At 37.5% G+C, this 27,209-nt stretch overlaps 1 protein-coding gene across 1 annotated transcript in view; it reads left to right on the forward strand.

Moving 5' to 3' along the window:
* LOC306880924 (neurocan core protein-like) overlaps positions 1 to 20,327 on the forward strand; it is a gene marked incomplete at both ends in the record, with an annotated part of 93,214 nt that extends 72,887 nt beyond the window's left edge. Inside the window, 6 exons of the mRNA XM_079434731.1 lie at positions 8,038 to 8,151; positions 16,573 to 16,731; positions 17,216 to 17,298; positions 17,522 to 17,666; positions 19,839 to 20,021; positions 20,230 to 20,327. Of these exons, the coding sequence (XP_079290857.1) occupies positions 8,038 to 8,151; positions 16,573 to 16,731; positions 17,216 to 17,298; positions 17,522 to 17,666; positions 19,839 to 20,021; positions 20,230 to 20,327 (782 nt within the window). The remainder of the gene's footprint in view (positions 1 to 8,037; positions 8,152 to 16,572; positions 16,732 to 17,215; positions 17,299 to 17,521; positions 17,667 to 19,838; positions 20,022 to 20,229) is intronic.
* Between the last annotated feature and the right edge of the window lie 6,882 nt (positions 20,328 to 27,209).

A 27,209-nucleotide genomic window follows, 5' to 3' on the forward strand; every position in this document is an offset into this window, starting at 1 on the left:
ATTTATTAATTAGAATTTATTTTACTTAATTTTAATTGTTGTTATTTTATTTTTATTTTTAATAAAAATATGAATAACCATCAATAATTAAATGAATTTTTATATTATTTATTAGTAGGGGTGTCAATGTTAACCTTATCTTATCAAATGATTAATTTGCGTTAAAAAAATATAAAAAATATGAATTAATATTTTTTAATGCAAATTAATCGTTTGATCAGGTTTGACCCCAACTTCTTCCCCTCATCGCAGCGCAGAAGGTGTGATGAGGGTACAGCAAACCAGTGTTGCCAGGGTCGTGGCACAAGTTGGAAAAATAGTCGTGGGAAATATTACACAGCTGTGGGTGTTGCAGTTTTTTTGGGCTACTTTTATAATGTACCGCGGCCGCCCAAAGTGTATATAGACAAATAAAAATGAAAATAGATCCTTTACTAATGTGTATTATACTTGGAATGTATACCTGGCAACTTAAGAACGGAGAGGCGGTTATAACATCACAAACAACGTGAGTTTCAGCCAGAGTATATACATGTACAGGCTTTTACACAGCAGAAATAAACATGACACAGCCACTATAGATTATATAAGATAAAAACACACGAGTACGATAGCATATGGTTTGTATGTGATTTTCTTGAGATGAATGTGTTCATCTGAAATGCTAATTTGCACAGCCATAAAAAAGGCTATAAATAGCATATTTTAACAACAGTAAACGACCAAATTCAACGTGTGATCGCTAAAGGAAGTTATTACAAACACTCGATGGTGGTCTAAAGTGTACTATTAATCTCATAAATTGTCTTATGAAGCATGATGCTAATAGTAGCTCTAATGCACTTGCAGAACAGGTGCAATTCTTCTTCATAATGCATTTTGTCATAATACTTCACATAAGGATGCAAGAAAATGATTTGTTGTATTTATTTAGAAATACTTTTGATAATAGCTGGGTAAATGTGTCCTGGGATTGAAGCGATGTGGCTTGGTAAACGTTTTATTGCCAGTATAAAGGCTGATAATGGCTGAATTAAAACAAAAGAATAATAAGGATTATGTCTCATACCTGGCTAGTTTGTCATGCTTTTCTTTTTAATCGATTGACAGCACTATTTATTAGTAATTTACTGTATTTATTACTGTATAATTATAATATGTATATATATAATTGTTATAATAATTGCTATGATCATTATTAATATTAAACAATTAAACAGTTGTTTATATATATGTATTTTATTGATCAGTTCTGTTTTGTGTGAAGAAAAAAAAGGGTTTCTTCTATCACCATTTTTTAATTGATTTGTTTTTTATGTCTTTTTTGTAGTTAGATTTGACTTTTTTTCTTTTTGTAATTTTATAATTCTTTAATAATTCCTCTTTTGCCTCAGTGGCTCATTAGATTTGCATATGACAGTAAAAATGACTGTATTACAGTGAAAATATACTGCAATACAGTGGATTTTAAATTGAATATAAAATCAATATATTGGTCAAATATATAAATCAATTATTTTTTATTTAATAAAAATCAAAGTCAGTACAACAAATGCTCCCTAAACATAAATACTTCATAATTAAAAATATAAAAACATATGTATAATTATTTTTACACTTTGTGGAGGGATCCATAATTGTCATGAACATAATGTTTATAATTACTGAAAAACGTGATTGGAAAATCCACTTAATATTAAAGTGCCTTTGTTTTGCTGTATGTCATAATTTACATAAGTATAATAGTTAATGGACTTTTATGGTGAAATATTAATCAGATATGATCTTGAGAGGTTTCTTGAGACTTCATTTTCTTCCAGTCACATTTAAAGCCCCATGAAATGATGCGATGAACACGACGATCAAATTCGCAACGCATTAAGTTTCTTAAAACAGCCTGAGCTCTGAATACAGCCTTCCCATGATCCTCTGCTCGTCTGATATCCACTTAAAGCCTAAGAACTTCAAGAAGTTCACGAGCAGCAGTTTGGGACTTTGTGACTGACGCGTTACACAAACTTTTAAGACTTTCCACTTTATCTTTTCAAGCTCCTCTGATGACAACTTTTTTGCAAGCCTGACAAACGCTGAGCCTCAGAAGAGTTTGCTATATTGGGAAGCATCTGCGTTAATGTCCTATAAACAGTCTCCAGATCTGCTGCTGAGTAATCTTGTATGGAGCTGTAAAGCGCTTACACAGGCCTGTGTTACACAGACGCTAAACGACCACACGTCTCTGCTGCTCTACATCACTGTCGACTCACTTTAACCGAGATATTACTGCTCAATGATCTACAGCCCTACTGCATCTGTGAGCTTTGAAAGGGATAGTTTACCCAAAAATGATTAATTTACTCGCCCTCATGTTGCTCCAAACCTGCATGACTTGATTTCTTCAGTGGAAAATACATGCAGATGTTTTGCCCTGCTCTTTTCCATACAATGTCCCTGATTGGACAGTGATGAATTCTGTTACGCTCTAAAAACAACATAAAACAGTTTATTTGAAATGTGCTCTATGTTCCAGTGCTGTTTTAGCATCATTGATATATTATTGTGGGGTATTTTTATATTTTGAATTAGATTTTATTTTTATATTTTCTGTTTTCACTTTAGTTAAACTTTTAGTTATTTTGTGTTTTGGGCATTTTTATTGGTTTTTAAAACTGTATTGTATTAATTCATTTTTTTATATATTATACCTAGTTTTAGTTGTTTTACTTATGTTTTGAATTAGATTTTATTTATATATATATATATATATATATATAGAAAATATGTCTTTATTGTTATTAATACATTTTTGTTATTTTACTTAAACTAAAGCTAAACAAATTAAATAAGTTTGTTTTTTTATATTTTATTTTATTTTAGTTATATAAATTATATAAATAGTGTTTTTGTGTGAGAAACAAACTGAAATTGAAGTTATTTCTTTCCTTAAATCTTTCCTTCCACTGCAACTTTAAAATCTAATTCTCTTAAAACTACTTTAACTTTTATTTTTAATTTTGAGAGAAACAAACGGAAAAAAAAACTTAATTGTGAGATATAAATTCAGAATTCTGAGAGAAAACAAGTCCAAATTATGAAATAAAAGTTGATTACCTTTTTTTTTTTTTCTGCAGTGGAATCAGGCTTCCATATTCTTCTTTGTGTGTGTGTGTGTGTGTGTGTGTGAGAGAGAACTGTTCCTTTAAAGGTGCCATAAAATGCATTGATTCAATATTTTAAATTGTTCTCTGATATCTACACAGAAGGTATGTGGCTTAGGTAAGGGCAGAAAATCTCCAGAAACAGTTTTACATGTGCATTTAAAACACTAGGATTTGTCCCTAGAATGAAATGGTCTGTTATTGGCTCATTTGAAAGGGTCATGAATAATAATGTTGAGCTCTGCTCTGATTGGCTGTTTCACAGTGCTGCTCATTTCAGTAGCTCACACAGCAGGAAGGAAACACTGGGAAAATATATATTTCAATACTTTCTCTCGCTGTTATATTGTTGGGTAATTATACTGTATATAAAATTCGGGCATCAGGGAGCTGCTATTAATATGCAGGGCACTGAAACTGCTTTCAAATGCACGATCGCTTTTTACTTTCGCTTTCGAGATTTGCGATCGCATGTACTCTGTTTATACTAAGGAGCAACAGTACTTACCACACATTTTACAAGATCAGATGCTTGTCAGTGGTGCTCAGGATCTGTAAATCATTCGCCATCATCATCAGTCATCTATCCTTACTCTGTTTATGTGGTAAGTGAAATCTTATGTTCTGTAATGTAACAGGCTACCCCTAGCAAGGAGCTAACCATGTCCCTTCAGTGGCTTGCGTTATTTTATTAGAATGCGTTTTTTGCTTTCCGTGCCTTTCTGAATACAGACACCAACCCATCCCTGCACTTCATTTATTTCCATGATCTGCCATTTTCACTGCTGTCAAGGATGCATTAAATTGATCAAAACGACCAGTAAAGATATTCATAATGTTACTAAAGATTTCTGTTTCAAATAAATGCTGTTCTTTTGAACTTTCTATTCATCTGTGAATCCTGAAAAATAAAATACATCACAGTTTCCACAAAAATATGAAGCAGCACAACATTTTCAGCATTGATAATAATCAGAAATGTTTCGTGAGCAGCAAATCAGCATCTTAGAATGATTTCTGAAGATCATGTGACACTGAAGACTGGAGTAATGATGCTGAAAATTCAGCTGCAGATCACAGAAATAAATTACACTTTAACATATATTCACACAGAAAACAGCTATTTTGAATTGTAATATTTCACAATTTCTACTGTATTTTTTATCAAACAAATGCAGCCTTGATGAGCAGAAGAGACTTCTTTCAGAATCGTTAAAAGTTCTTACCGACCCCAAACTTTTGAATGGTAGTGTAAGGTTGATGACGCACAGAGCAGCTTTTTGAGCAATGTTGCCAGGCAACTTTGGTTAATGATGCCATCAACGGGCAACCAGGTGAGACACAGGGCCCACAACCAATATAAAGTGTAGGCCTACAGATAGAAATTTGTTACCCATTCTCAATGACCAAGCAACATTGCTCAAAAAGTTGCCCCGTGTTTCATCAGTCTAACTGTAATTCTTTAAAGCATGTATTGTGGTGTAGTTACACTGTGAATAGAACAGCATTATAATTATGTATATATAAAGATAGCAGATTAATTAGAAAAGCAGATTGAAGAATTAGCGTGATCCCTATTATACTTATGTACAGTAAATTATGACATACAGCAGAATACTTTTATATTAAGTGGATTTTCCAATCACGCTTTTCAGTGACCAGTGGTCTGACCTGATCATTATGGGTAATTAAAGTAGTATATTAGTAGTATAATAAATTAGTGTATAATATTACATTATTGTGTGATGAAGAAGAATGTATGAATTTCCCTCTGTCATTTTTTAATATATATATATATATATATATATATTAGTATATGAAAATTTTTCTCGTGCTTTTGTCATTTTATTAGTTTTTAGGTTAGATTAGTTAGCTTTAATTTATTTTTAGGCAGCGGCTATTTGCCGTGAAAAGTGAAAATAGCAGTATTTTTAGCGATATGCTATTTACACTAAGTGCTAATAGCTATAGATTCTATTTAAACTGTTAAAATAGCACGATTTTCTGCTATTTATGCTGCTGAGTATGCAATAATAACATATTGAGTGTAAATTATAATTTTAATTCAAATGATTAAATGGATGCCACCTTATAGGGAAAATAAAGCCCTCCCTACACCCTCCCGATACTTTATTTTCAACTTTTTTATTTCCTTCATTTTTATTGACAATAAATGCCTTTCCGGTGTGATATTGTCACGGATCTGTCACCTCTCCACTAGTCACGATGCACTCACGCACCTGGTTTCACTTAGCAATTGATTGAGCACACCTGCGCGTCATCTGTTCACTCATCAACACGGCTACAAATACACACACCTCACAGCACTCCAGTGTCCGGTCTCGTTACTACCATACTACGTGAATCGTTCCTACGAAGAGGACTACCATTGCAATCTAATCTCTATGCCTGATACTTACCTGCTGTGTTTCATCCCAAGTGTGTCTTCCAGCGATCCCAAATCTGTCAGCTCCCGAGTCTCGTCCTGATCCACTGTATTGGTGAGGTGTGTGGTCAACTCCTGTTCCGTGTCTCCTGTCAAGAAAAGGATATCCAAGTTACCATTCCTCCTGAACTCCGAAGTATCCTAGAATCATCGCTTGCCTGTTTCATTCCATATCCTCTAATTCTGTCAATAAATACCTGTTCACATCACGCAGTCTGAGTCCCTCTTCTGTAACAGAAGACCGGACCCAATACAGAATGGATGACCGAGCCCTATTTATTTCCCTGGCCCATTCGTATCCTGACCCGCTGAATTTTGCAAGGGCATTCGTGCCACTCGCCCTCTCCAGTGCCCTAGAAGACCAATACCTCAAGACCCTGTTCCGGCTCGGGATCACATACCATCAATGCACGAAGCTCCCGGACACCTCCAACCTGAATTGGAAGGAGACGGTCATCTGGTGTCTGGAGAGTCTTCGATCCCGAGTTGGAGTTCCTCCCGAGATCAGTCGCCTACATTCCCTGAAGTCCCCGAGAGCCCGTAAGTGGACCTCCAACAACGCTGACCTGGGGGCAAACGTATTAGATCCATGTATAACAGTCCGGTCAGCACTGAAATCCTCCCCTCGTCACCCAAGCCCGCCGTTCGCGGGTAAATCAAGGCTGCCGTTCGTGGCACAGGCAAGCCCGCTGTCTGAGAGTATGGCAAGCCCGCCAGAGAATCGCAACTTCCCTCCAGTGCCGGCTCATCGCAAGTGCCCTCCAGTGCCTGCTCCTCGAAAGTGCTCTCCTAAGTCTCCGACTGTCCCGTCCAGCTCTCCTGCATCCCCGCTGGTCCCGTCCAACTCTGCGCTGTCCGAGCACCCCCGAGAGTCCGCGCTGTCCGAGCACCCCCAAGAGTCCACGCTGTCCGAGCACCCCCAAGAGTCCATGCTGTCCGAGCGCCCCCTAAAGTCTGCACTGTCCGAGCGCCCTCTAGTGCCCGCTCCTCCTGAGCGTCCTCAAGTGATCACGCTTCCTGAGCGCCCACCGGAGCCCGCTCCTTCAGAGAGGAGCTTCCTCAAGACTTTTTTGGGGGGGGGGCTATATATCCCTGTCTTGGATAACCATAGCGGCCAGGGGGATGGCCACTATGGTTCCTCATTCTTGGCCTCCTGAAAAAATAATAGGGCCATGGCTCCTCGAGCTCCCAGATCCGCCATGGCCGTCCAAGCTCACAGATCCGCCATGGCTTCCCGAGTCCCCGGAACCGCCCTGGAGGTTTCCCCCTGCGCCCACCCCCCCCTCCCCGATGTAATTATTACGGTGCTGGTCGCACCTTGCGGGAGGGGGAGGTAATGTCACGGATCTGTCATCTCTCCACTAGTCACGATGCACTCACGCATCTGGTTTCACTTAGCAATTGATTGAGCACACCTGCACGTCATCTGTTCACTCATCAACACGGCTACAAATACACACACCTCACAGCACTCCAGTGTCCGGTCTCGTTACTACCATACTACGTGAATCGTTCCTACGAAGAGGACTACCATTGCAATCTAATCTCTATGCCTGTTACTTACCGTCTTGTCTACTTACCTGCTGTGTTTCATCCCAAGTGTGTCTTCCAGCGATCCCAAATCTGTCAGCTCCCGAGTCTCGTCCTGATCCACTGTATTGGTGAGGTGTGTGGTTAACTCCTGTTCCGTGTCTCCTGTCAAGAAAAGGATATCCAAGTTACCATTCCTCCTGAACTCCGAAGTATCCTAGAATCATCGCTTACCTGTTTCATTCCATATCCTCTAAGTCTGTCATTAAATATCTGTTCACATCACGTCACGCAGTCTGAGTCCCTCTTCTGTAACAGATATGAGATTTTGAAAGGGAGGAAAAAAAAGTTTTTGTTTACAATAACAACAAAATGGGTTTGTATATATTAATATTAGTGCTGTCAAATAATTAATCGCATCCAAAATAAGTTGTTTACATACTATGTGTGTGTACTGTGTATATTATGTATATATAAAGACACACACATACAGCATATTTTTTAAATATTGACATGTATTTACATTCATATAAATTATATCATATATAAATGGATTTAATAAATGTAACATTTTTCTTAAATATATACATGTGTGTGTATTTATATATACATAATAAATATAGACTGTATATTATGTAAACACACTTATTTTAGATGCGATTAATCACAATAAATCATTTGACAGCACTAATTAATATACATATATATGCAGGTCTTTGCTGAAGTCAGTGTTTTTACAGAGAAAAAGACCTAAATAATTTTAATGTGTATAATTTATTTCTACTAGGGAACTTTGGGAGAATCATCTGAGAGCAAGTTAATATTTAAACAGAAGTAGTTGTGCTTTTGGACACCGAGAGACTCCTGAGTGATGCTTTCTGACTCTGTGATGACTTGTTCTTTCAGATGTTGATGACTGTCAGTCGAACCCCTGTGAGAACGGCGGCACCTGTATCGATAAAGAGGACTCGTTTGTGTGCCTCTGTTTGCCGAGTTACAGCGGAGACCGATGTGAGAGAGGTGAGACGCCTGAGCCTGAACATGAGCTCAGAAAACATCTCTGTCTGATCCTTTCCTGCAACACCACTCACATTCCACTCACATTGAAGCGAGCTTTAAGATTTAAGCCGTTCCCTGCTGGGAAATGACTCTTAAACCAGCCTAAAGGTGCTGGAAATGATGTTTGTGGAGCAGCACACATGAAATATCTCTAATATTAGTGAAATCAGTGCCTCTGTGACGGTCCTGAGGAGAAATGGGGAGTGGCCCAGAACTTCTAGCCAATCAGAAACACTCTTTGCCTGTCAATCATTGTAATGTCTTTGGAGGTCTTCACCTATAAGATGAAGGTTATCCTTGTTGCAAAGCTTAACTAGCCAAGCTGGTTTCTACTGGTCAGGCTGGTTTTAAAAGGATTTTAGGCACTTTTTAACTGGTTAAGGTGGGAGATTTTGGAAACACCTTCACTGCATCATTAAATTCTGTTTGTATGCCAAAGTTTTTATTTGCTAATATTACTTGATTTACTGTGCATTATTTTACTTATTTACTAAATTAATAAATTGCTTGTGCAGTAATGTCTTGCATATATTCTGCATGCAAATTAGCATTGTGCAAAAATCTGTCAAATTAATATATTGTATATAGAATATGCAGTCATTTCTTGCATATATTGCACATGCATATTTGCATTGCATTTGCAGTATGCAATAATATCTTGCATATGCTTATTTGTATTGTGCACAAAATTGTCAAATTAACATCTTGCACATATTGAATATTCACAATGTGCAAAAATTGTGCATATACAGTATGCAGTAATATCTTGCATATTGCGCATACATATTTGCATTGTGCAAAAATAAGTCAAATTAACATTTATTGTGCTAAAATCAAATTAATATATTGCATATGCATATTTACATTAAGCAAATTTCAGTCAAATTCATATACTGTATATTCTGTAAAATCTTGCATTTATTGCATACGCATATTTACATTGTGCAAATATCAGCCAAATTAATATAATGGACATGCAATATCTTGCATGAATTGCATAAGTATATTTGAATTGTGCAAAAATATACAATATGTCAAATTAATGTATTGCATATGCAGCAATATTTTGCATATATTGCAGATGCATATTCGCACTGTGCAAAAAACATTCAAATTAGTATACTGCATATGCAATATCAGTCAAATAAAGTACAATAACAATATAAATGGAGTCAGCTAGTAATATTGGCAAAGAAAACAAGTGTTTGTGAGTTCTGCCAGGTCTTTTCATTCCTCTCATTAGTGTTTTACATTGTTTGTCAGCGTCTCAAAGGTGTGCTGTGCGTGTTGACCACTCTCTCTCTCTCTCTCTTTGTAACACATTGTGGCGTTCATCTCAGTGGTTTTGCAGACTCATGAGCATCGCTCGCCCCCCTCTGCGTCCCATGCCAACAGCGACTCTAACGATGATGCATTACTGCTAATAATGCAGTTAGCTGATGGCACAGAACTGCTACACACGAGTGTGATGTCACAGCACTCTATCAGACGCATTATTATGTGTGTATTTGGAAGATGCTCCATCATAGTTATGCTGCTGTAGAGATTTAGATTGCGTCTGCAGCTGATGGGCATTCTTTTCACAGTTCATTGGATGTTTGTGTTTAATCTGAAATGATTCCAATAGAGCGCAACAGTGACTGTTCAGCTGTTCAGTATTTTTCATTTGCTTTCTGAATAAGCATTACTTAAAGTTTACAGTATTTACAGTAAAAAAGATAAAAGAACAATTCAGAAAAATGTTTGATAACCAGAAAACACTTTCCTGTGCTGTTTTAGTCTTTATGTGAATTCTTGCATGGTTTACTAAATTCACAATCAAAAGTGAACATTAATGGATGCTGTCGAGCAAAAAGTCATCGTTAAAGTGATCCATCTGATCTGTGCGCTATATTCCAAGTCATTGATTAGCAGTCGTAAAGACTTATATTTTGATTTGATTTTGATACATAAAGCATCATATGACTTCAAAAGGCTCCAGAGTCCTTAAAAAGTTCAGTTTGATCAAATTTAAGGTTGTGTAAAATCTAAGATATCTTAAATGGTATAACAAAATTTTTAAAAATTATCCTTAAATATAAACTTTAAAAGGCAATGATACATACACCTTTTACTTTGATCAAATTAATATATTGCATATGCAATAGGCAAGTTTATCAAATGAACATATTGCATATCCACTAATACCTTGCATATATTGCATGTGCATATTCACATAAAAATCACTGCAAAAATCAGTATAAAATAAAATAGTGCAAATTGATGTCATGTAAAGCTAGTAATGTTAACAAAGAAAACCATGATTATGATTTACTGTTAATGAATTTACTGTTTACTTTATGGGGTTTATATTGTAATACTGTATGTACCGAGTAATATGGTTGTAAAAGTGCATATTTGATCTCCCTCGCCTTTTAAAAAAAGGCAAATGGAAGAATTAAAGCATAGACATCTCAAAATAAGAGTCATGGCATATTTCAGGCTTTTTAATAATTAAAAGTCCTGCCTTATGCATAAAATTGTTTTCTGGTTATTATTGGTATATTACAAATAAACTGTATCTGGCATTTAATTCAGCATAAACTCTAGTAGCTTTTATTCATCATACTATACACTGAAATTTACAATTAAATCATTTTCACTCAGAAATTGCTAGTACATTTCACAAATAATTACAAAGACCCTCCAAGTAACACGCATTAAATTTTGAAGTTAAATTTTAAATAGTTTTAAATTTTACAACTTTGAAAAAATTTTTTTTACAGTGTATGACACTATATATTTTTTTAGTTTTAATGTCTCTCGTATCACTCCACATTCTTTTTCTTCTCGTATAAATCATATACACTCATATCAATGCTTGTTTATTTTATAAGTATCCATTTAATAAGCAGGATAATGTTCAGTCAGCTGGTCATTATCACAAAATAAACCCCGTCTGGGTGATAGGAGACCCTGCGGTGGGTTTATTTTGCAGTAATGACAGGCTGATTGTACATTATCCACGCTTACTCGACCTTGCTGTTCAGTGTTTCTTCCTCCCCTCCACTGATAGAGACTTAATTACATCTGTGTGCTGCTTTAATAGCAGGTCTCTGGTGGCCTTCGCTCAGATTTAACCACACACTGCAGGTTTTCAGGGGTTTATGATTTGATGAATGTTAATCTGATGGAACTGCAGAAAATCGCGAGCACAGAGATGGATAATGGGAATGCATTATAATAAACCCCAATGAGCTGAAATGATTCATGAATATGAAAACAGTCCTGATGCTCGTTTAGGAAAATTATGGCGATACTACGCATAGTGCATTTTAGTATCAATGATATAAAGCTTATTACCATTTAGAATGTTTAATTTTCAATTTAGGAATTTTGTTTTTTGACATTTTTATTCATGATTTGTTGCGGTCGTTTCTATATATTTCTATACGAAATCCTCACATTTCCACAACAAGATCACCAGCGCTCCAGACATGCGTAATCTCTTCAGAACATTTAATTCTCTCCTCTGTCCCCCTCCTCCACCTCCCACCACTTTGATAACCGCTGATGACTTTGCCTCTTTTTTCACAGACAAAACTAGAACAATCAGCAACCAGTTCTCAACTCCGCAGGACCTCCGATCAACCACATCCACCGCTCCAGCTCCCATCTTCTCCTTCTGTCCTCTCACCGAGGCAGAAGTATCCAAACTTCTCCTCTCCAGCCATCCTACAACATGTCCTCTCGACCCGATCCCCTCACATCTTCTCCAAACAATCTCTCCCACACTCTTACCGGCACTCACACACATTATCAACACATCTCTCCTCACAGGCATCTTCCCCACAGCATTCAAGCAGGCTCGGGTAACCCCACTGATCAAAAAACCTACATTAAATGCTTCTCTTTTAGATAACTACAGACCTGTCTCTCTCCTTCCATTCATAGGGAAAACACTCGAACGAGCTGTCTTCAACCAGCTCTCGCGGTTTCTTTCACAGTACAACAAGCTGGATGCTAAACAGTCAGGTTTCAGGAGTGGCCATTCAACAGAGACTGCGCTACTCTCAGTCACTGAAGCCCTGCGAACTGCAAAGGCTGATTCCAAATCGTCAGTCCTCATTCTGCTGGATCTCTCTGCTGCTTTTGACACTGTCAATCATCAGATTCTCCTGTCTACACTCTCTTCACTGGGCATCACTGGAATTCCACTTCGCTGGTTTGAATCCTATCTCACCGGTAGATCCTTCAGGGTGGCCTGGGGAGGGGAGGTATCCAAACCACGTCAACTGATCACTGGAGTTCCTCAGGGATCGGTTCTTGGACCCCTCCTCTTCTCCACGTACACTACATCGCTGGGTCCCATCATACATGCACATGGCTTCTCCTATCACTGCTATGCCGATGACACGCAGCTCTATCTCTCTTTTCAACCAGATGACCCAACGGTAGCTGCACGGATCTCAGGCTGCCTGGCGGACATCTCGGCATGGATGAAAGAACATCACCTACAGCTCAACCTGGCAAAGACGGAACTTCTGGTCTTCCCTGCCACTCCGACTCTACGGCATGACTTCACGATTCAGTTCGGCTCATCAATGATTACCCCATCAACTTCGGTCAGAAATCTTGGTGTAATCTTTGATGACCAGCTGACCTTCAAAGAGCACATTGCAAAGACTGCTCGTTCCTGCAGGTTTGCACTACACAACATCAGAAAGATCAGGCCCTTTCTGACAGAGCATGCTGCGCAACTTCTTGTCCAGGCCCTGGTTGTTTCTAGACTGGACTACTGCAATGCTCTTCTGGCTGGTCTGCCATCAAACGCAATCAAACCTCTACAAATGATTCAGAATGCAGCGGCACGACTGATCTTCAACGAGCCCAAAAGAGCGCATGTTACACCACTCTTCATCTCCTTGCACTGGCTACCAGTGGCAGCTCGCATCCAGTTCAAGTCACTGATGCTTGCGTACAGATCTACCACAGGCTCTGCACCCTCCTACTTCCACTCACTATTACGAACCTACATCCCCTCCAGAAGTTTGAGATCTGCTAGTGAGCGACGCCTTGTGGTACCATCACAGAGAGGCTCAAAATCACTCTCCAGAACATTCTCGTTCACCATTCCTGGCTGGTGGAATAATCTTCCCACCCCTATCCGGAACGCCGGATCTCTGGCAACCTTCAAGCAACAACTGAAAACTCATCTCTTTCGGCAGTACTTGACTTCATCCTAAACTTAAAAAAAAAAAAAAAAAAAAAACTTTCCCTCTATCTTTCTCTCCACCTACGAGTTTGTACTTATTTGAACAATGACTGAGACTTGGTGTTACGAGCACTTCCTCTGTCTGACTGCCTCTTCAAGATGAATCGCTTTTTGTATTCCCCAATTGTAAGTCGCTTTGGATAAAAGCGTCTGCCAAATGACTAAATGTAAATGTATATTGTTAATATTTCAGTTGTAGTTGTTTTTAAATGGAAGCCCATAACCTGTTATCTCACAAGACTTTCTCGGAATTGCAGGAAATAAAAAATTCTCACAATTAAGGGTTTACATTGGGGTTTTAGTATTGAGAGAACTTGGAATTGCAAACTATAAACTCCGAATTGGAGAAAAAAAAAAAAAAAAAAAAAAACACTGCAGGTTCAACTCAAATTTATTAAAGTCTCAGAACACAAAACTCAGCCAGGACAGGAGGCCGGGAGCCATAAATCAGGGCAAAGAATGGAGACAGGAAGAGGGAATCAGTCCAATCAAGCCTCCAGTCACAAGACCCAGCACGTGAGGAAGAGGGACGGATGAGGCCGGCATTTAAGGATTCTTTAATATACTTGTCCATGGCCTCTCTTTCAGGACCAGACAGGGAGTGCAAACGCCCTTTAGGCGGAGAAGTGCCTGGGAGGAGGTCGATGGCACGGTCTTATGGCTGGTGAGGTGGTAAGGACGTGGCCCGAGATCTACTGAAGACCCGGCAAAGATAAGCCGTCTCCACCTGAAACACAGAAGACAGAGACAGGAGACAGGGCAGCACCAAGACAGGACTGACTCCAATCCATTGACTCCAATCCTTGCCACGAGTTCCCCGACCAATCCACGTGAGGGTTGTTTTGCACCAACCACGGCTGCCCCAGAACAACAGGAGCACCTGTGGAATCAAGGAGGTACAGCTCAACTACCTCACAGTGATTGCCAGAGACCACTAAACTTACTGCAGGAGTGGAGTGGGTGATGGAGGAGAGAAGGCCATTGAGGGAACGGACAGAAATGGGAGAAGGGAGAGGAATGGCAGGAATGCCCCACTGCGCCGCAACAGAAAATGTCCAAGAAATTGCCCTCAGCTCCTGAATCAACAAGAGCAGAACAGGAGTGAATGGTGTCCTTATATTTAACGGAGACAGGGAGCAGGGTACGAGACTTGGGGGACTCGAGACACGGAGAAGCACCCATCAGAATCCCCAGGCTTTAAAGGACACCGGATGGCTCCGTGTCCAGGTTTCCCGCAATACAGGCAGAGACCTCGAGTCAGTCGATCCTGTGAGATGTAGACGTCCTACCTGCATGGGCTCCGGGTCAGCTACTGCGGGTGAGGAGGTTAGGGCCGAACTGGGAGCTCCCTCACCCAATGTCCAGGAGGGTCAAGCAGTCCACCGCTGATGGCGGCGCTGAAGATGCCCCTCCACACGCAGAGCCAGTTCCACGAGGGAGTCAAAATCATGAGGCAGCTTGCGAGTAACAATCTCATCCTGGAACTCATCATCCAGCCCCTCCCAAAACCTAGTGCGCAAAGCAGCTTCATTCCAGTCGCAGGCAGCCACCAGTGTTCTAAACTGGGTGGAATGGTCCGTTACCAAGCGGCCATCCTGATTCAACCTTGCCAGCTGGGAGGCTGCCTCGTCACCTTGAGCAGATCGGTCAAACAGCTTAATCATTTCGGCTTGGAAATCCTGAAATGTGGCGCAGAACGGGGCACGAGCATCCCACACAGCAGTTCCCCAATCACGGGCGCTCCCTTTCAGGAGAGCGATCACGAATGCCACCTGGGACTCCTCCATGACGTAACAGCGAGGCTGGAGTGCAAAGACCAAGGATCACTGGGACAGGAAGGCCCGGCACGAATTTGGATCTCCGTCGTAGGGCAGAGGACTGTTGGCGTGGGTGTTCTGGCTCAACCTGGGGTGGAGAATGGACAAGGGAGGCAGCAGACCGGCTGGCCAGGGCCTCCTGCTGGAGTTCTTACACCCGGACATTGAGCTCAGCAACCTGGTCTGTCTATAGGTCAGCTTCCCTTGAGGCGGCTGTTAACTGGGTGGAATGTTGGCCAAGGAGAATGCCCCGTTGTGTCACAGTGGTCCTGACTGGGTCTGCTCCTGCTGAATCCATTTCTGGTCTGACCGTTCTGTCAGGAAAAACAGATTCAATTGCAGGTTCAACTCTAATATTTATTAAAGTCTCAGAACACAAAACTCAGCCAGGACAAGCCGGGAGCCATAAATCAGGGCAAAGAATGGAAACCGGATGAGGGAATTCAGTCCAATCAAGCCTCCAGTCACTCCACGAGGCAGAGAGGGCAAGGCGTAGAGAGAATCCCAGCTTCTGTGCTGACGCAACATCAGAGTGGGGAGTTCCCTGTGGAGCACGCTGAGAGGGGCAGGAGTGCAGAAGTCACAAAACACAGCTCTGGGAACGCCGGGACAGGAACTGGGGAACAGAGAACTGGAGAACGAGAGGCAGAGAGAGGACAGAAGAAAAATAAAACTGAAAACACTAAACTGAACTTGGAGCCTAGGAAACCACAGCAGGACAAAACACGACTAAACCGGAAGTAGGTCACGAGCAAAGCGTAGCATATTCACACCACAACAGTCAGACACAAGACTACACACGAGGGGAACTTAAATAGATGGAGAATAGATGAATTAACTAGTCACAGGTGTGATGGCAGCTAAAGTAGTTAATGAGATAACGATGGGGAGGAGAACCACGAAGACAACGAGCACATGGCAAACTGTCAAAACAAAACCCACGTGATCAACAAAACACGTACAAAAAGACACACAACATAACCTGCTGATCAGACCGGAGTCATGACATTTGCAGTATAAAGTTATTTTATATTTGATCTATTCTTAACGGTTTTGATTCATTTTAAATCAATTTTTTAAGTTTTTAAATTCCTTATTTTTATTGTTGTGATTATATTTTAAGATTTTTTTACTTCATTTTATGTAAAGCACTTTGAATTTACCATTGTATATGAAATGTGCTATATAAATAAACTTGCCTTGCCTTGCCTATTTCAGTTAATATTTATTTTATTTCAAGCAACACTTTTTTTCGAGTTTTAATTTTATTTTTAATTAACCATAATAACTGATGTTAATTTCTGTCTGCAGACACAGAGGGCTGTGAACACGGCTGGAAGAAATTTCACGGTCACTGCTACCGTCTGTTTCCACGCAGACACACCTGGGAGGACGCAGAGAAAGACTGCAGGGAACACAGCAGTCACCTGACCAGCATCACTTCCTCCATGGAGCAGGACTTCCTTAACGGTCCGTCACAAGATGCAGAGCTTAGATTAATATATATATATATATGTGTGTGTGTGTGTGTGTGTGTGTGTGTGGGTGTGTAAATAATAAAATTAATAAATAATGAATAAACTAATACAAATAATTTCAAAAAATTATATAAAATTATATAAAAATTTTAAACTTTTACTTTAAACTTTAACATTTTACAAGCATAGTACAAGCAGTTTATGAGTTGGTGAAAAGCTAATAATTATATAATAAAAATGTCAAATTAAAATAAATAAATTAAAAACAATCAAAATACTTGCTCAAAAAAGAAGTAATATTTTGTTTACCTGCTCTGTTGGCCATTATCCAATATCAGAGAACCATATGTATGTGTTATTAAATTATACTTAAAATCTCAAGTAAATATTTAAGATATTTTTACTGGATGCAGTAAGGATTTACATGACAATATAAGGGAAATCTATTGTTTTCATCATATTTGTGTGGTCCTCAGGTCTGGGTCATGAGAACGTTTGGATCGGGTTGAATGATCGTACAGTGGAGGAAGATTTCCAGTGGACTGATGGGATGGATGTTGTGAGTCATTTTGAAATGAATAAACATCGCTTGAAGCTTCACCTGTAGACTGTGATGAAACCAGACTCAAACCACAGTGTTTGACTCACTGGCTGTATTTACATGGTCTGCTGCAATCTGACTGTTCTAATGTGCTTTATTTATTCCATTCAGATTTCCGTCCACATTCTTATTCCAGATTACCTCATTCGTAATAATTGTACATTGTCTGTTCCTCTCACAGGTGTATGAGAACTGGCGTGAGAATCAGCCGGATAACTTCTTCGCGGGCGGAGAGGATTGTGTGGTGATGATCACCAGAGAGGACAGCAAATGGAACGACGTGCCCTGCAACTACAATCTACCCTACGTCTGCAAGAAAGGAACCGGTGAGAGACTTTCTTTTAAAGAAATTAATACTTTTATTCAGTAAGGATGCATTAAATTGATCAAATGTGACATTTATAATGTTAGAAAACATTTCTATTTCAATTAAATGCTGTTCTTTTGAACTTTCTACTCATCTGTGAATCCTGAAAAATAAAATGTATCACCGTTTCCACAAAAATATTGTGCAGCACAAGTGTTTTCAACATCGATAATAATCAGAAATGTATGTTGAGCAGTAAATCAGTATATTAGAATGATTTCTGAAGATCATGTGACACTGAAGACTGGAGTAATGATGCTGAAAATACAGCTTTGATCACAGAAATGAATTACATTTTAACAGATATTGACATAGAAAACAGCTATTTGAAATTGTAATAAAATTTCAAAATTTTACAGATTTTACTGTATTTTTGATCAAATGAATGCAGCCTTGATGAGCAGAAGAGATATATAATTTAAGGCCGTACAAAGGTCTTAAGTCAGAACAGAATGTCTTCAATTCATAAAGTCATGGCAATAAATGTTGCTTGCGTGTCTCCTCGTCCAAAGCTTTAATGCATCATCCAACACTCACATCACGGACACACACCTCAGAACAGTTTAAGTGGTTATCGATCATCCTGTGTGTGTGTGTGAGCTGCACTTAATAAACTGCATGAACATCTCAATGTTACATTGACTGTCATCTTCTCGACAGTATCACAGATTAAATGTGTTTTGATGTGTCCATTGATTCCTCGGCAAGTGTTCAGTGTAATGTCGCACCTCACTTCATCGGCTCTGTGTGGCAGCTCAATGGACTCTGAATGAGAGACTAAACTCCGTCTTTCAGTGCGCCACACAACGAGCTCTCAGTTTTTAGGGTGCGAGTATTAAGAGGCTCATATTGTGGCTTTAAGCTCTGGGCTCTGCACTACATTTCCCACGATGCCGTCCTTTGTGGCCATCCTGGGTCTCGATGCCAGAGGACAGATTTACGGCCGGTGGCTTCCTGCCTATGGAAATCAGGCTCATTGTCTGGAGAGGGAGCGTTTGTGCCTGGTTTTCAGGATTTCATTTAATTTAAATTGAAAAGGCTAACATTAAAAAAAATCATATTTTCCCTCCTGGAACCTGAAGTGTTCAGATTAGTGCTCAACAAAATAAAGGTTTATCTGTGGTCGATTGTGTTGAGGTGAATTTGAGCTGCATTCGATTTTCTTGAAACACTGGTTAAACTATTTCTTATTGAAAATTTGAGATTTCTTTCACATTTCGGGTCATGAATGTGCATGCAAAAAAATTGACATGTGTTTTGTAAAGGCTGTAGAAATTTTGGTTACTTTGATTTACATGCAATTAGGCAAAAATCAACACTTTGAACAGCATAGAGTCAGGTGAAAAAAAACCCCCGAAAGCCTTTATTGTAGCTCGTCAAAGAACAGAATTTGAAATGCATGAGAACTTTGGATGTTAGTTTTTGACCTTTTTGTTTTAATCATGCTCGTAACTGCTGTTTTTATTGGCACATTTTGCATATCCGCTTTTAAAAAGCAACAACTTGGACAACAACTACCATTTCAGCTTTTGATCTCGGTGCAGTTTTGCAAAGTGCCTATATTTATCAGTAACCCTAAAGCACGTTATTTCAACCTTGCTACTTTATAAATTCATACTTTATCAATTTAATTATATTTTTAAACGTATATTTAAATATAAATTAAATTATATTAATCAATTTACATTTAAATATAAAAATGTATTGAATTTGTATTTCAAAATAATTTGTTTATACATTTATAATTAAATAGAAATTTCATATTTTTAAATATTCAAATATAAATTTAAAAACTATTTAATTTATATTTAAATTGAATTATTTATTAATTAAACTATATTTAGAAAAGTAAATTATTTTTTTATTTATATTTAAATATAAACTAAAATATATTTATTATTTAAGTAATTAAATTATAATTAAGTACATTTAATTTAATAACCAGAATTAACCAAAATTACAATTTGCTTAATAAATTGTGATGCTGTTAAATAGTGGCTGAAATTCCGATGAAAAAAAACATTTATGTTGTGAGTTAAATGTTTATTTGAAAGTTTTTGCATGTTAAGGATCAGTTCAGTTAAACAAACTCTGATGGTTTATGATCTGTGATATATCTATGTGTTTGCAGTGATGTGTGGCACTCCGCCGGCCGTCGATAACGCCTATCTAGTGGGCCGCAGACGTTCACACTATGACATCCACGCAGTGGTTCGGTACCAGTGCGTCGACGGCTTCTTCCAGAGACACATCCCGACCGCCGGCTGCCGATCCAACGGCACCTGGGAAAGACCCAAGATCATCTGTACTAAATGTGAGTCTCAAAACACTGATCTGCTTTTTGATGAATGGGAAACTTAAAAACACTAAGGTGGCACCTGCTTTATTGTCATTATTGTCGAAAAATGTAAATCACTCAGCTATGTAATAAAAGATGCATGTATAATACAATCTACTTTTCCTGCGTACATACAGTACATAATACTTAGATGTAGTCATGTGACCGTTTTGCTTCCCTCCAGCACGGCGAGCTCACCGTTACCGTCGGCAACACCACAGATCTCGGCGCGAGCATCGACGACACCGGAGACACGGATCTGGGCACAGGGGTCGGGATTAAGCCACGGGGGCAGGGATCGTGACCTCTGATCCTGGGTTTCCATGTCAGAGGAAACGCAGCAGATGGAAAGGACAGAAATAATCGTTCTTTTTTACCAGTGTTGTTTAGGTTTCACTAACCCTCCATTCGCATCTTCATTAGAAAATGTTTTTTATTGGTTATTTCCTACAGACGGACGGTGACGGACGCTCTTCATCTTCATAGAATAGTGGTATTAATTTGCTCACGCAGCAGGTGAAGGTTCTGGTAGCTCATGCTCATATTTGTTCGGCTTTAGATTTTTTGGATGTAATGCTTTAATGAAATGCTGAATGTCCAAACTGCCCAAAATGATTCATATTCATGGAATAAGACGCTCTTCAAGCCTTTGAATGGCATAATAATGAATTATTTTTACCCATGAGACTTAACTTTGTCTTTGTTTTGAGTGTGTGCTGATAATTTGGTTTATATTGCAAATCTTTAACTCTTGTGAAATGTTGGACTAGAATCGTAGCGAAACCTCTTACGTTCAGAAATGAGGGAATTCCGTGAAGAAAAGCAACTTTCAGCTCACATTTCAGACCAAAATGAAAAGAAAAAAACTTTTGCATAAATTAAATGAAGCCTGTTTTTAAAATCTTTTTTGCATTATAATAATTAAATCACATTTACTCTCAAATTAAATATCCAAACATTAATAAAATCACTGTGGTAGAGGATTAAAAATCATCCTGCCCAGAAAAAAGTTTTTAATTAAAACGATAAATTTAACATTAATAAATGGTACCATGAAATATACTTAATACTTTTAAATTGACTTTACAATTTGAATATATTATTGTTGTTATATGGCTAATTATAGCAAAATAATGTCAAAATTAAAATGTTTTATTTTTATTAATATTTTCAATAAGTTTACATTTTTCCATTTTCATTTACCTAGTTAAATTATTATTTTAATCTGACCTATTTTGGTACCTCAAGTTAAACTAAATTAAAATGAAAAATGTTGCCTTGGCAAGTAGCTGTAAAAAAACAAATTCACTTCAAATTAATTTCAAGCAATGAAAATTTTTTTACTAGTTTGAAATGTTAGTTTTAGTTCACCTATAATAACCCTGCTTTATGCAAAATGTAATTTCTTATTTCTTTTTGATGTTGGGGTGAAATATGAGCAAAACAGAACTGAAACTGAGTTTGTAATTGAATCAGTTCATTTATCTTCTCACATAAACTGTGATGAAGCATCTGGAACAGAGATGATTGACAGGTGCTTGAACACCAAACTATCATCTCTGTGTTCAGCGTGATTCAGGTGAATCGTTTCTGTTTTCTTGAATCTGAATCAGAAGGATTTGACTGTTTGAACAGAAACAAACACAGACACACTGAGTCCTCAAGAGGGCGATAGTTTCCTTCAGATCTCAGTTTTATTACCATTCAGGTCACTTCATGCAAACCTGTCAACAGTTTAACCTGCTCGGAAAGATCAATACATCAACCTGAAAGAGAGAACGGAGCCTAGAAGAAAGTTTATGCATGAACACACACTTTATAAATTGCGTTCTAACATTTGTGTGAGTGAGTGTTCACATACTTTATCAGGTGCTTTTGAGGCCGCAGGCTCTCGTGTCTCAGTCTCGATCTGATCTGATTTTATTCTCACTGCTGAAGCGCGGGTGCATGTGACGTGTTGTAGGAGTTCATTTCACACGCCTGTTGCTTGGTAACATATCGACATGCATTCTTAAATATAAAGGTGCTTCACGATGCCATAGAAGAACCTGTTTTGTCTAAATGGTTCCATAAAGAACCTTTAACATCTGAAGAACCTTTCTGTTTCACAAAATACTTTTTATGCCGAAAGAAGGTTCTTCAGATTATAAAAAGTTCTTTGACTGAATGGTTCTTTGTGGAACCAAAAATGGTTCTTCTATGGCATCGCTGTGAAGAACCTTTTAAGCACCTTTATTTTTAAGAGTGTGTGTCTCTGTGTCCTTTCTGTATGTATGTGTGTGTGTGTGTGTGTGATATTTGAGATAACTGCATGTGTTTCTCTGTGTGTTTTGTTTATGCAGTTTTAAGTGTTTTTTAAACTACAGATGAGACTTAAAAATGAGTTTCATACTCAGTATTTTTATTTTGTCTTCCAGTACACGCATTCCAAACATTCTTGCATCAAGATACAGTAACTTCAGAAGCAAAATGATTATTTTCTTAAAAAAGGTATCAAAATTAAGTGAGTTTACACTTAAAATTAGAAAATATATGACAGTAGGGTCAGAAAAATACACTTGTTTTCCATTTGAATTAAATTTGAACTTTTCTTCCCTAATTTGTGGATATTTAAGCATAAACTCACTTAATTTGAATAAAATGTTATTTTCTGAAAAATTACTATAATTTTGATTTGCCCTCAAATGAAAAAAATCTCAGTTAAAAAATTATGTTCAGAAAAAAATAGGTTTTAGTTAAAATTATAAATTTCGCATAAATTAAGTTTTCCCCTTTGAATTTTATTAATAAATTAAAAAAATTCTTACACCACTGACAGATATTGTTATTTGTTTTAAGCATAAACTCACTTAATTTGAATAATATTTTACTTGATATTTTAAGTAATTTTGCTTCCCAAGTAATTGTCTTGATTTAAGAATGTTTAGATATTTGTACTGAAAAACAAGACAAAAATACTGATTAAGAAAGTCCTTTTTTTGTAGTTCAGGATCTGTTCCTAAACCTTGTGAGCTTCCTAACTAGACAACTTAAAGATGCAACTTCCTTAAGATTTTTTAATATCACTTTGATACAGAGATCAATGTCTGAATGCATTGAAACAATCACGGTTAAATCTAATGCAAGATGTGGGACGAAGTTAAAAACACATTTCATTTAGTGGTTGAAAATATGGATAAAAAGTTGTTTCTAATTAATGCATTATTTTATCCATTATTTGTGCGTGTTTTAATTGGATCAAAATACAAGGTTTTCAAAGTCTTGAAATCAAATGGTGTTTAACACACAAAAGTGCTTCCGAATCTCTCACTTGTGCGGTTCAGTCTCAGTTAGGATGCTGCCTATGTAGGGAGCACTAGGTTTTGGAGCAGATGTGTTTGTTAGACAGAATAACTCGGTGTGGATCTGGATCTGTTCTCTTTTCCTCTCAGTATTGTCTGTTTGCTCTGTGTGTTTATTTATAACATGTATTCTTTAGTGAACATAATGACGAATAATCCACTATCTCACTCTTCTGTTTGCTCTGAGCTTATAAGATCTGCTTTCTTCTGTAAATAAATTGTCTTTACTCATTTATTCCTTCATAACGATCATTGTTTACTTGCTTCTAATGACAACACTGATTATTATCAGTTTTTTATTCTAGTATGTGATCACATTTAATCACCCTATTCAGTATTTGTTTTGTACAATAACTAGCAGAAGTGACATGGAAATGTGTGTTTTACACAATAACGAGCGTATGTTTGGATCTCTTTATTAAACCCTTATTAAAACGGCCGTCCGGTGAGAGAATCTGCTTTCTGTGGTCAAACTTTGATGTTTTTATGCTTCACTTCTCATTTGTTGATGTGTTTTTGTTCTTTATTAAACTCGAAACAAACCAACAATAAAACTGATTGGATCAAAACTGATGTTTTGTTTGAGTGACCTGCCTCTTCTTGTTTAAACTGAATTTAAGCATTTCTATTTTCAATGCACGGCAACAGAAATGATGAATACTTCAAACTGAACGTGTACAAATTAATTTATCTGGTTTCCTTGATGCATTTTGTTAATTCCATAAGGGAATCAATTCTAAAAATGCTAATGTTATGATATATTTTGTGATTATGATATATATTTTTGATTGTAGTCTGAAAGGCCGGTGCATGACAGCTGTTTTTATGCATGGTTAATTTTAGTATGCTGTGTTGCTCATTATTTCTCTATTAGGACTCACTTACATTTATTGTGTGATTTTAGGCCTCAGCAGTCACATAGACACACATTCATCTTCTGAATTAGGCCAGAAACTTTCTTTATGCATGCATATTTAGAGGAACAGTTCACCAAAAACTGAAAATGTCCTCACCCTCAGACTATCCGAGATGTAGATGAGTTTGTTTCTCAGATTTGGAGAAATGTAGCAGTGCATCAGTGTCTCAGCAATGGATGCTCTGCAGTGAATGGGTGCCGTCAGAATGAGAGTCCAAACAGCTGATAAAAACATCACCACTCCAGTCCATCAGTTAACATCTTGAGAAGACAACAGAGACAAATCCATCATTAATACGAGTCTATAATCCATAATAATGCTTCCTCCAATGAAACTCATAAGCCCTGTTTAATTAGCCTAGACTATCTAATTAATGGTAAAATCTGATTTTGTTACATTTTCTGTCCTCAGAGTTATCTGTATCTGAATAAACATCTCTTTTAACTGAGGTATAAACGCTTAATTTATTCAGATGGTTTGTGCCCTTCATGTGTTTTCAAAGCCCGATAAAGATCAGCCATTAAAAGCAGAATCAGCTTTAAGATAATGAGCTTCTTCAGTCGACCAATCTGCTCGCAGCTCGCGTTGCCACGGTTACTGCCCACATCAAAGCGTTCCGTTTTGCAAATCAAATGTAACAGTTACACTTTGTAATTCCAGAAAAAACTAGCCAGCATCATTTAGGCTTGAAATGATAAAGAGACATCTGTTTGAGTCGCATTCAAATCTACATCCTCAAAACCAGTTCATTCGAGTTGATTCAGGACTCATTTATAGTTCATTAACGCCAGGAACATGTTTGAGGTATAGATTAAGAAATAATAAATTAAGAAATGCTTTTGTCACAAAATTTAATAATGTATCCAAAAACATTTTTTAAAAAGGGTGACGAAACTGCATGTAAATTTCACAAATAATTACAAGGAAATGTCTAACATTGAATCAAGTAAAGACTGAAATAGTATTTTCTTGTAAAACGTAGGCTACTCCTATAATATTTCTTTTATTTAGGCTACTGTTTTGAAAAAATCTGTACAATGTTGTTATTGTGCTTTATGTGTTCATTTCTCATCCAACCCTGCCGATAAAAAACTATAGAAAATGGAATGGTTATTGTCACACTGCTCTCGGAGCAAGGAGCATGAGGAATAATTCTTTTAATGAACATCACAGGGGTAAAGACAAACAATACCAGAAACAGACACTGGGAAATCAAACCAGGAAGAACTGAAACAGGTGAGGATTAATCAAACACAGATGGAAACAAATGAACTAATAATGACACCAAACGAGGACAGGAACCGGACGACCAAATAAGGGCATGAGGAAAGAAGAGGGAGGAAAAACACAGGACACAGGACACAAGTCTGGCAGTTCTAATGGAAACTATAATGGATTCTACTGGTGGGATGTTAAATCCAATTGGAAAAATGCCCTAAACACACTACAAAAAGGAATTTTGTAATGGTTTTACTGGAAAAAGCTAATGGTTTATAATGGTATTTTAATAGAAAATATTGGAATTTCTGTGATGGTTTCTATTGGGCTTCTATTGTTTTTCTTTAGCAGGGAAAATACAAATGGTTACCTATTATTAGTTTAACAATCAACAAAACTCGCCTTCCAAGCAGTGTGTTTTTGAAAATAATGCTGAATCGTTCAAAAATCATCAAATTGAATTAAACTCAAACTGAACCAAACTCAAATGGAAGTACTCGTAATTATATCATATTACACTTTAAAATGTTCATAAACAGATTACAGTTACTTTTTATGGATTACATGATTACATATTCACAGAATGGAAGCAAATGGTTCATAATTTATTCATTGTTTGGGAAACCTTGCTGTAATGTAATGTTTAATGCATTTTTTGCATTTTTTTTTTTTTTATCAATATGGTAGTACACAATTATCCCTTTCAAATATGATTAACAAGTTAACAATAAGTAGTCCGACTACATTACCTAATGTGTGTAATCCAGATTATGTTACTAACTACAATTTCCAGCACAAAGTTCTCTCAACGTTATGAACTCTACGTTAATAGAATGTTTGTTCAAAGTTTTGTTTTCTTTAGAAACGTTGGAAAAATACATATTTCAGTTTGGATGTTCAACTAACTTTGGCACTTATTAGTTTTCTAAGATGGTTAGAGCATTCAAAAGTAACATTCCCATCATATTTGCAAAGCTATTAAATGGAATGTTAGTTTAATGTCTTTAGCTTCATGTCGCTTACATTCATATAAGCAAGAAAAAAAAGGTTTTTAAAAATATTTTTAGATAAATGTTTTAGTGGGAAACGTAATGGGAACATTAGCAAAATGCCTTTTTTTTCGCAATTGAATCAATTCAAATCATCGTCAGAGCAAATATCCCCACCCTTTTGAATAATGCAGCATGACATCATGATTTTTAATGGCTAAACCATTTAATTCACTTATATTCTTATCCTCAGGAACATTGCAGATACAGTGTTAAAACTGATGTAATCAGTTCATTCAACACACTGACAGGCTTCATTCATCTGTGTGAAAGATCACTGGGCCAGCGACACGCCAATCATCCCCATGATGTCATCAGCTACAGAGCAAAGGTCAGAGATTTGATTGGACGAGGAAGAAATGTGACAGATCAGTTCATGCCTAGATATCTTTAAATGAATCTTGTTTCACTGTGTTGCAATGCTATAAATATCTCTCCCTGCTGAACCCGTGCCCCGGCGTTCCCTTTGGAGCCCAATGTGAAGAATAATAAACAACGAATTTCACAAGACAAGAGATATGAGGGATCATGACAGGCAAAGAGCACACGTACCGCAGAAAAGTGCTGGGAAAACACTATACGACATAAAAAAGATATATAAGATATCAAGTAATACATTTGGGTGAATCTGCCAAGAGC

This window comes from Barbus barbus (assembly GCF_936440315.1).
Source record: "Barbus barbus genome assembly, chromosome: 15".
NCBI lineage: Eukaryota > Metazoa > Chordata > Actinopteri > Cypriniformes > Cyprinidae > Barbus > Barbus barbus.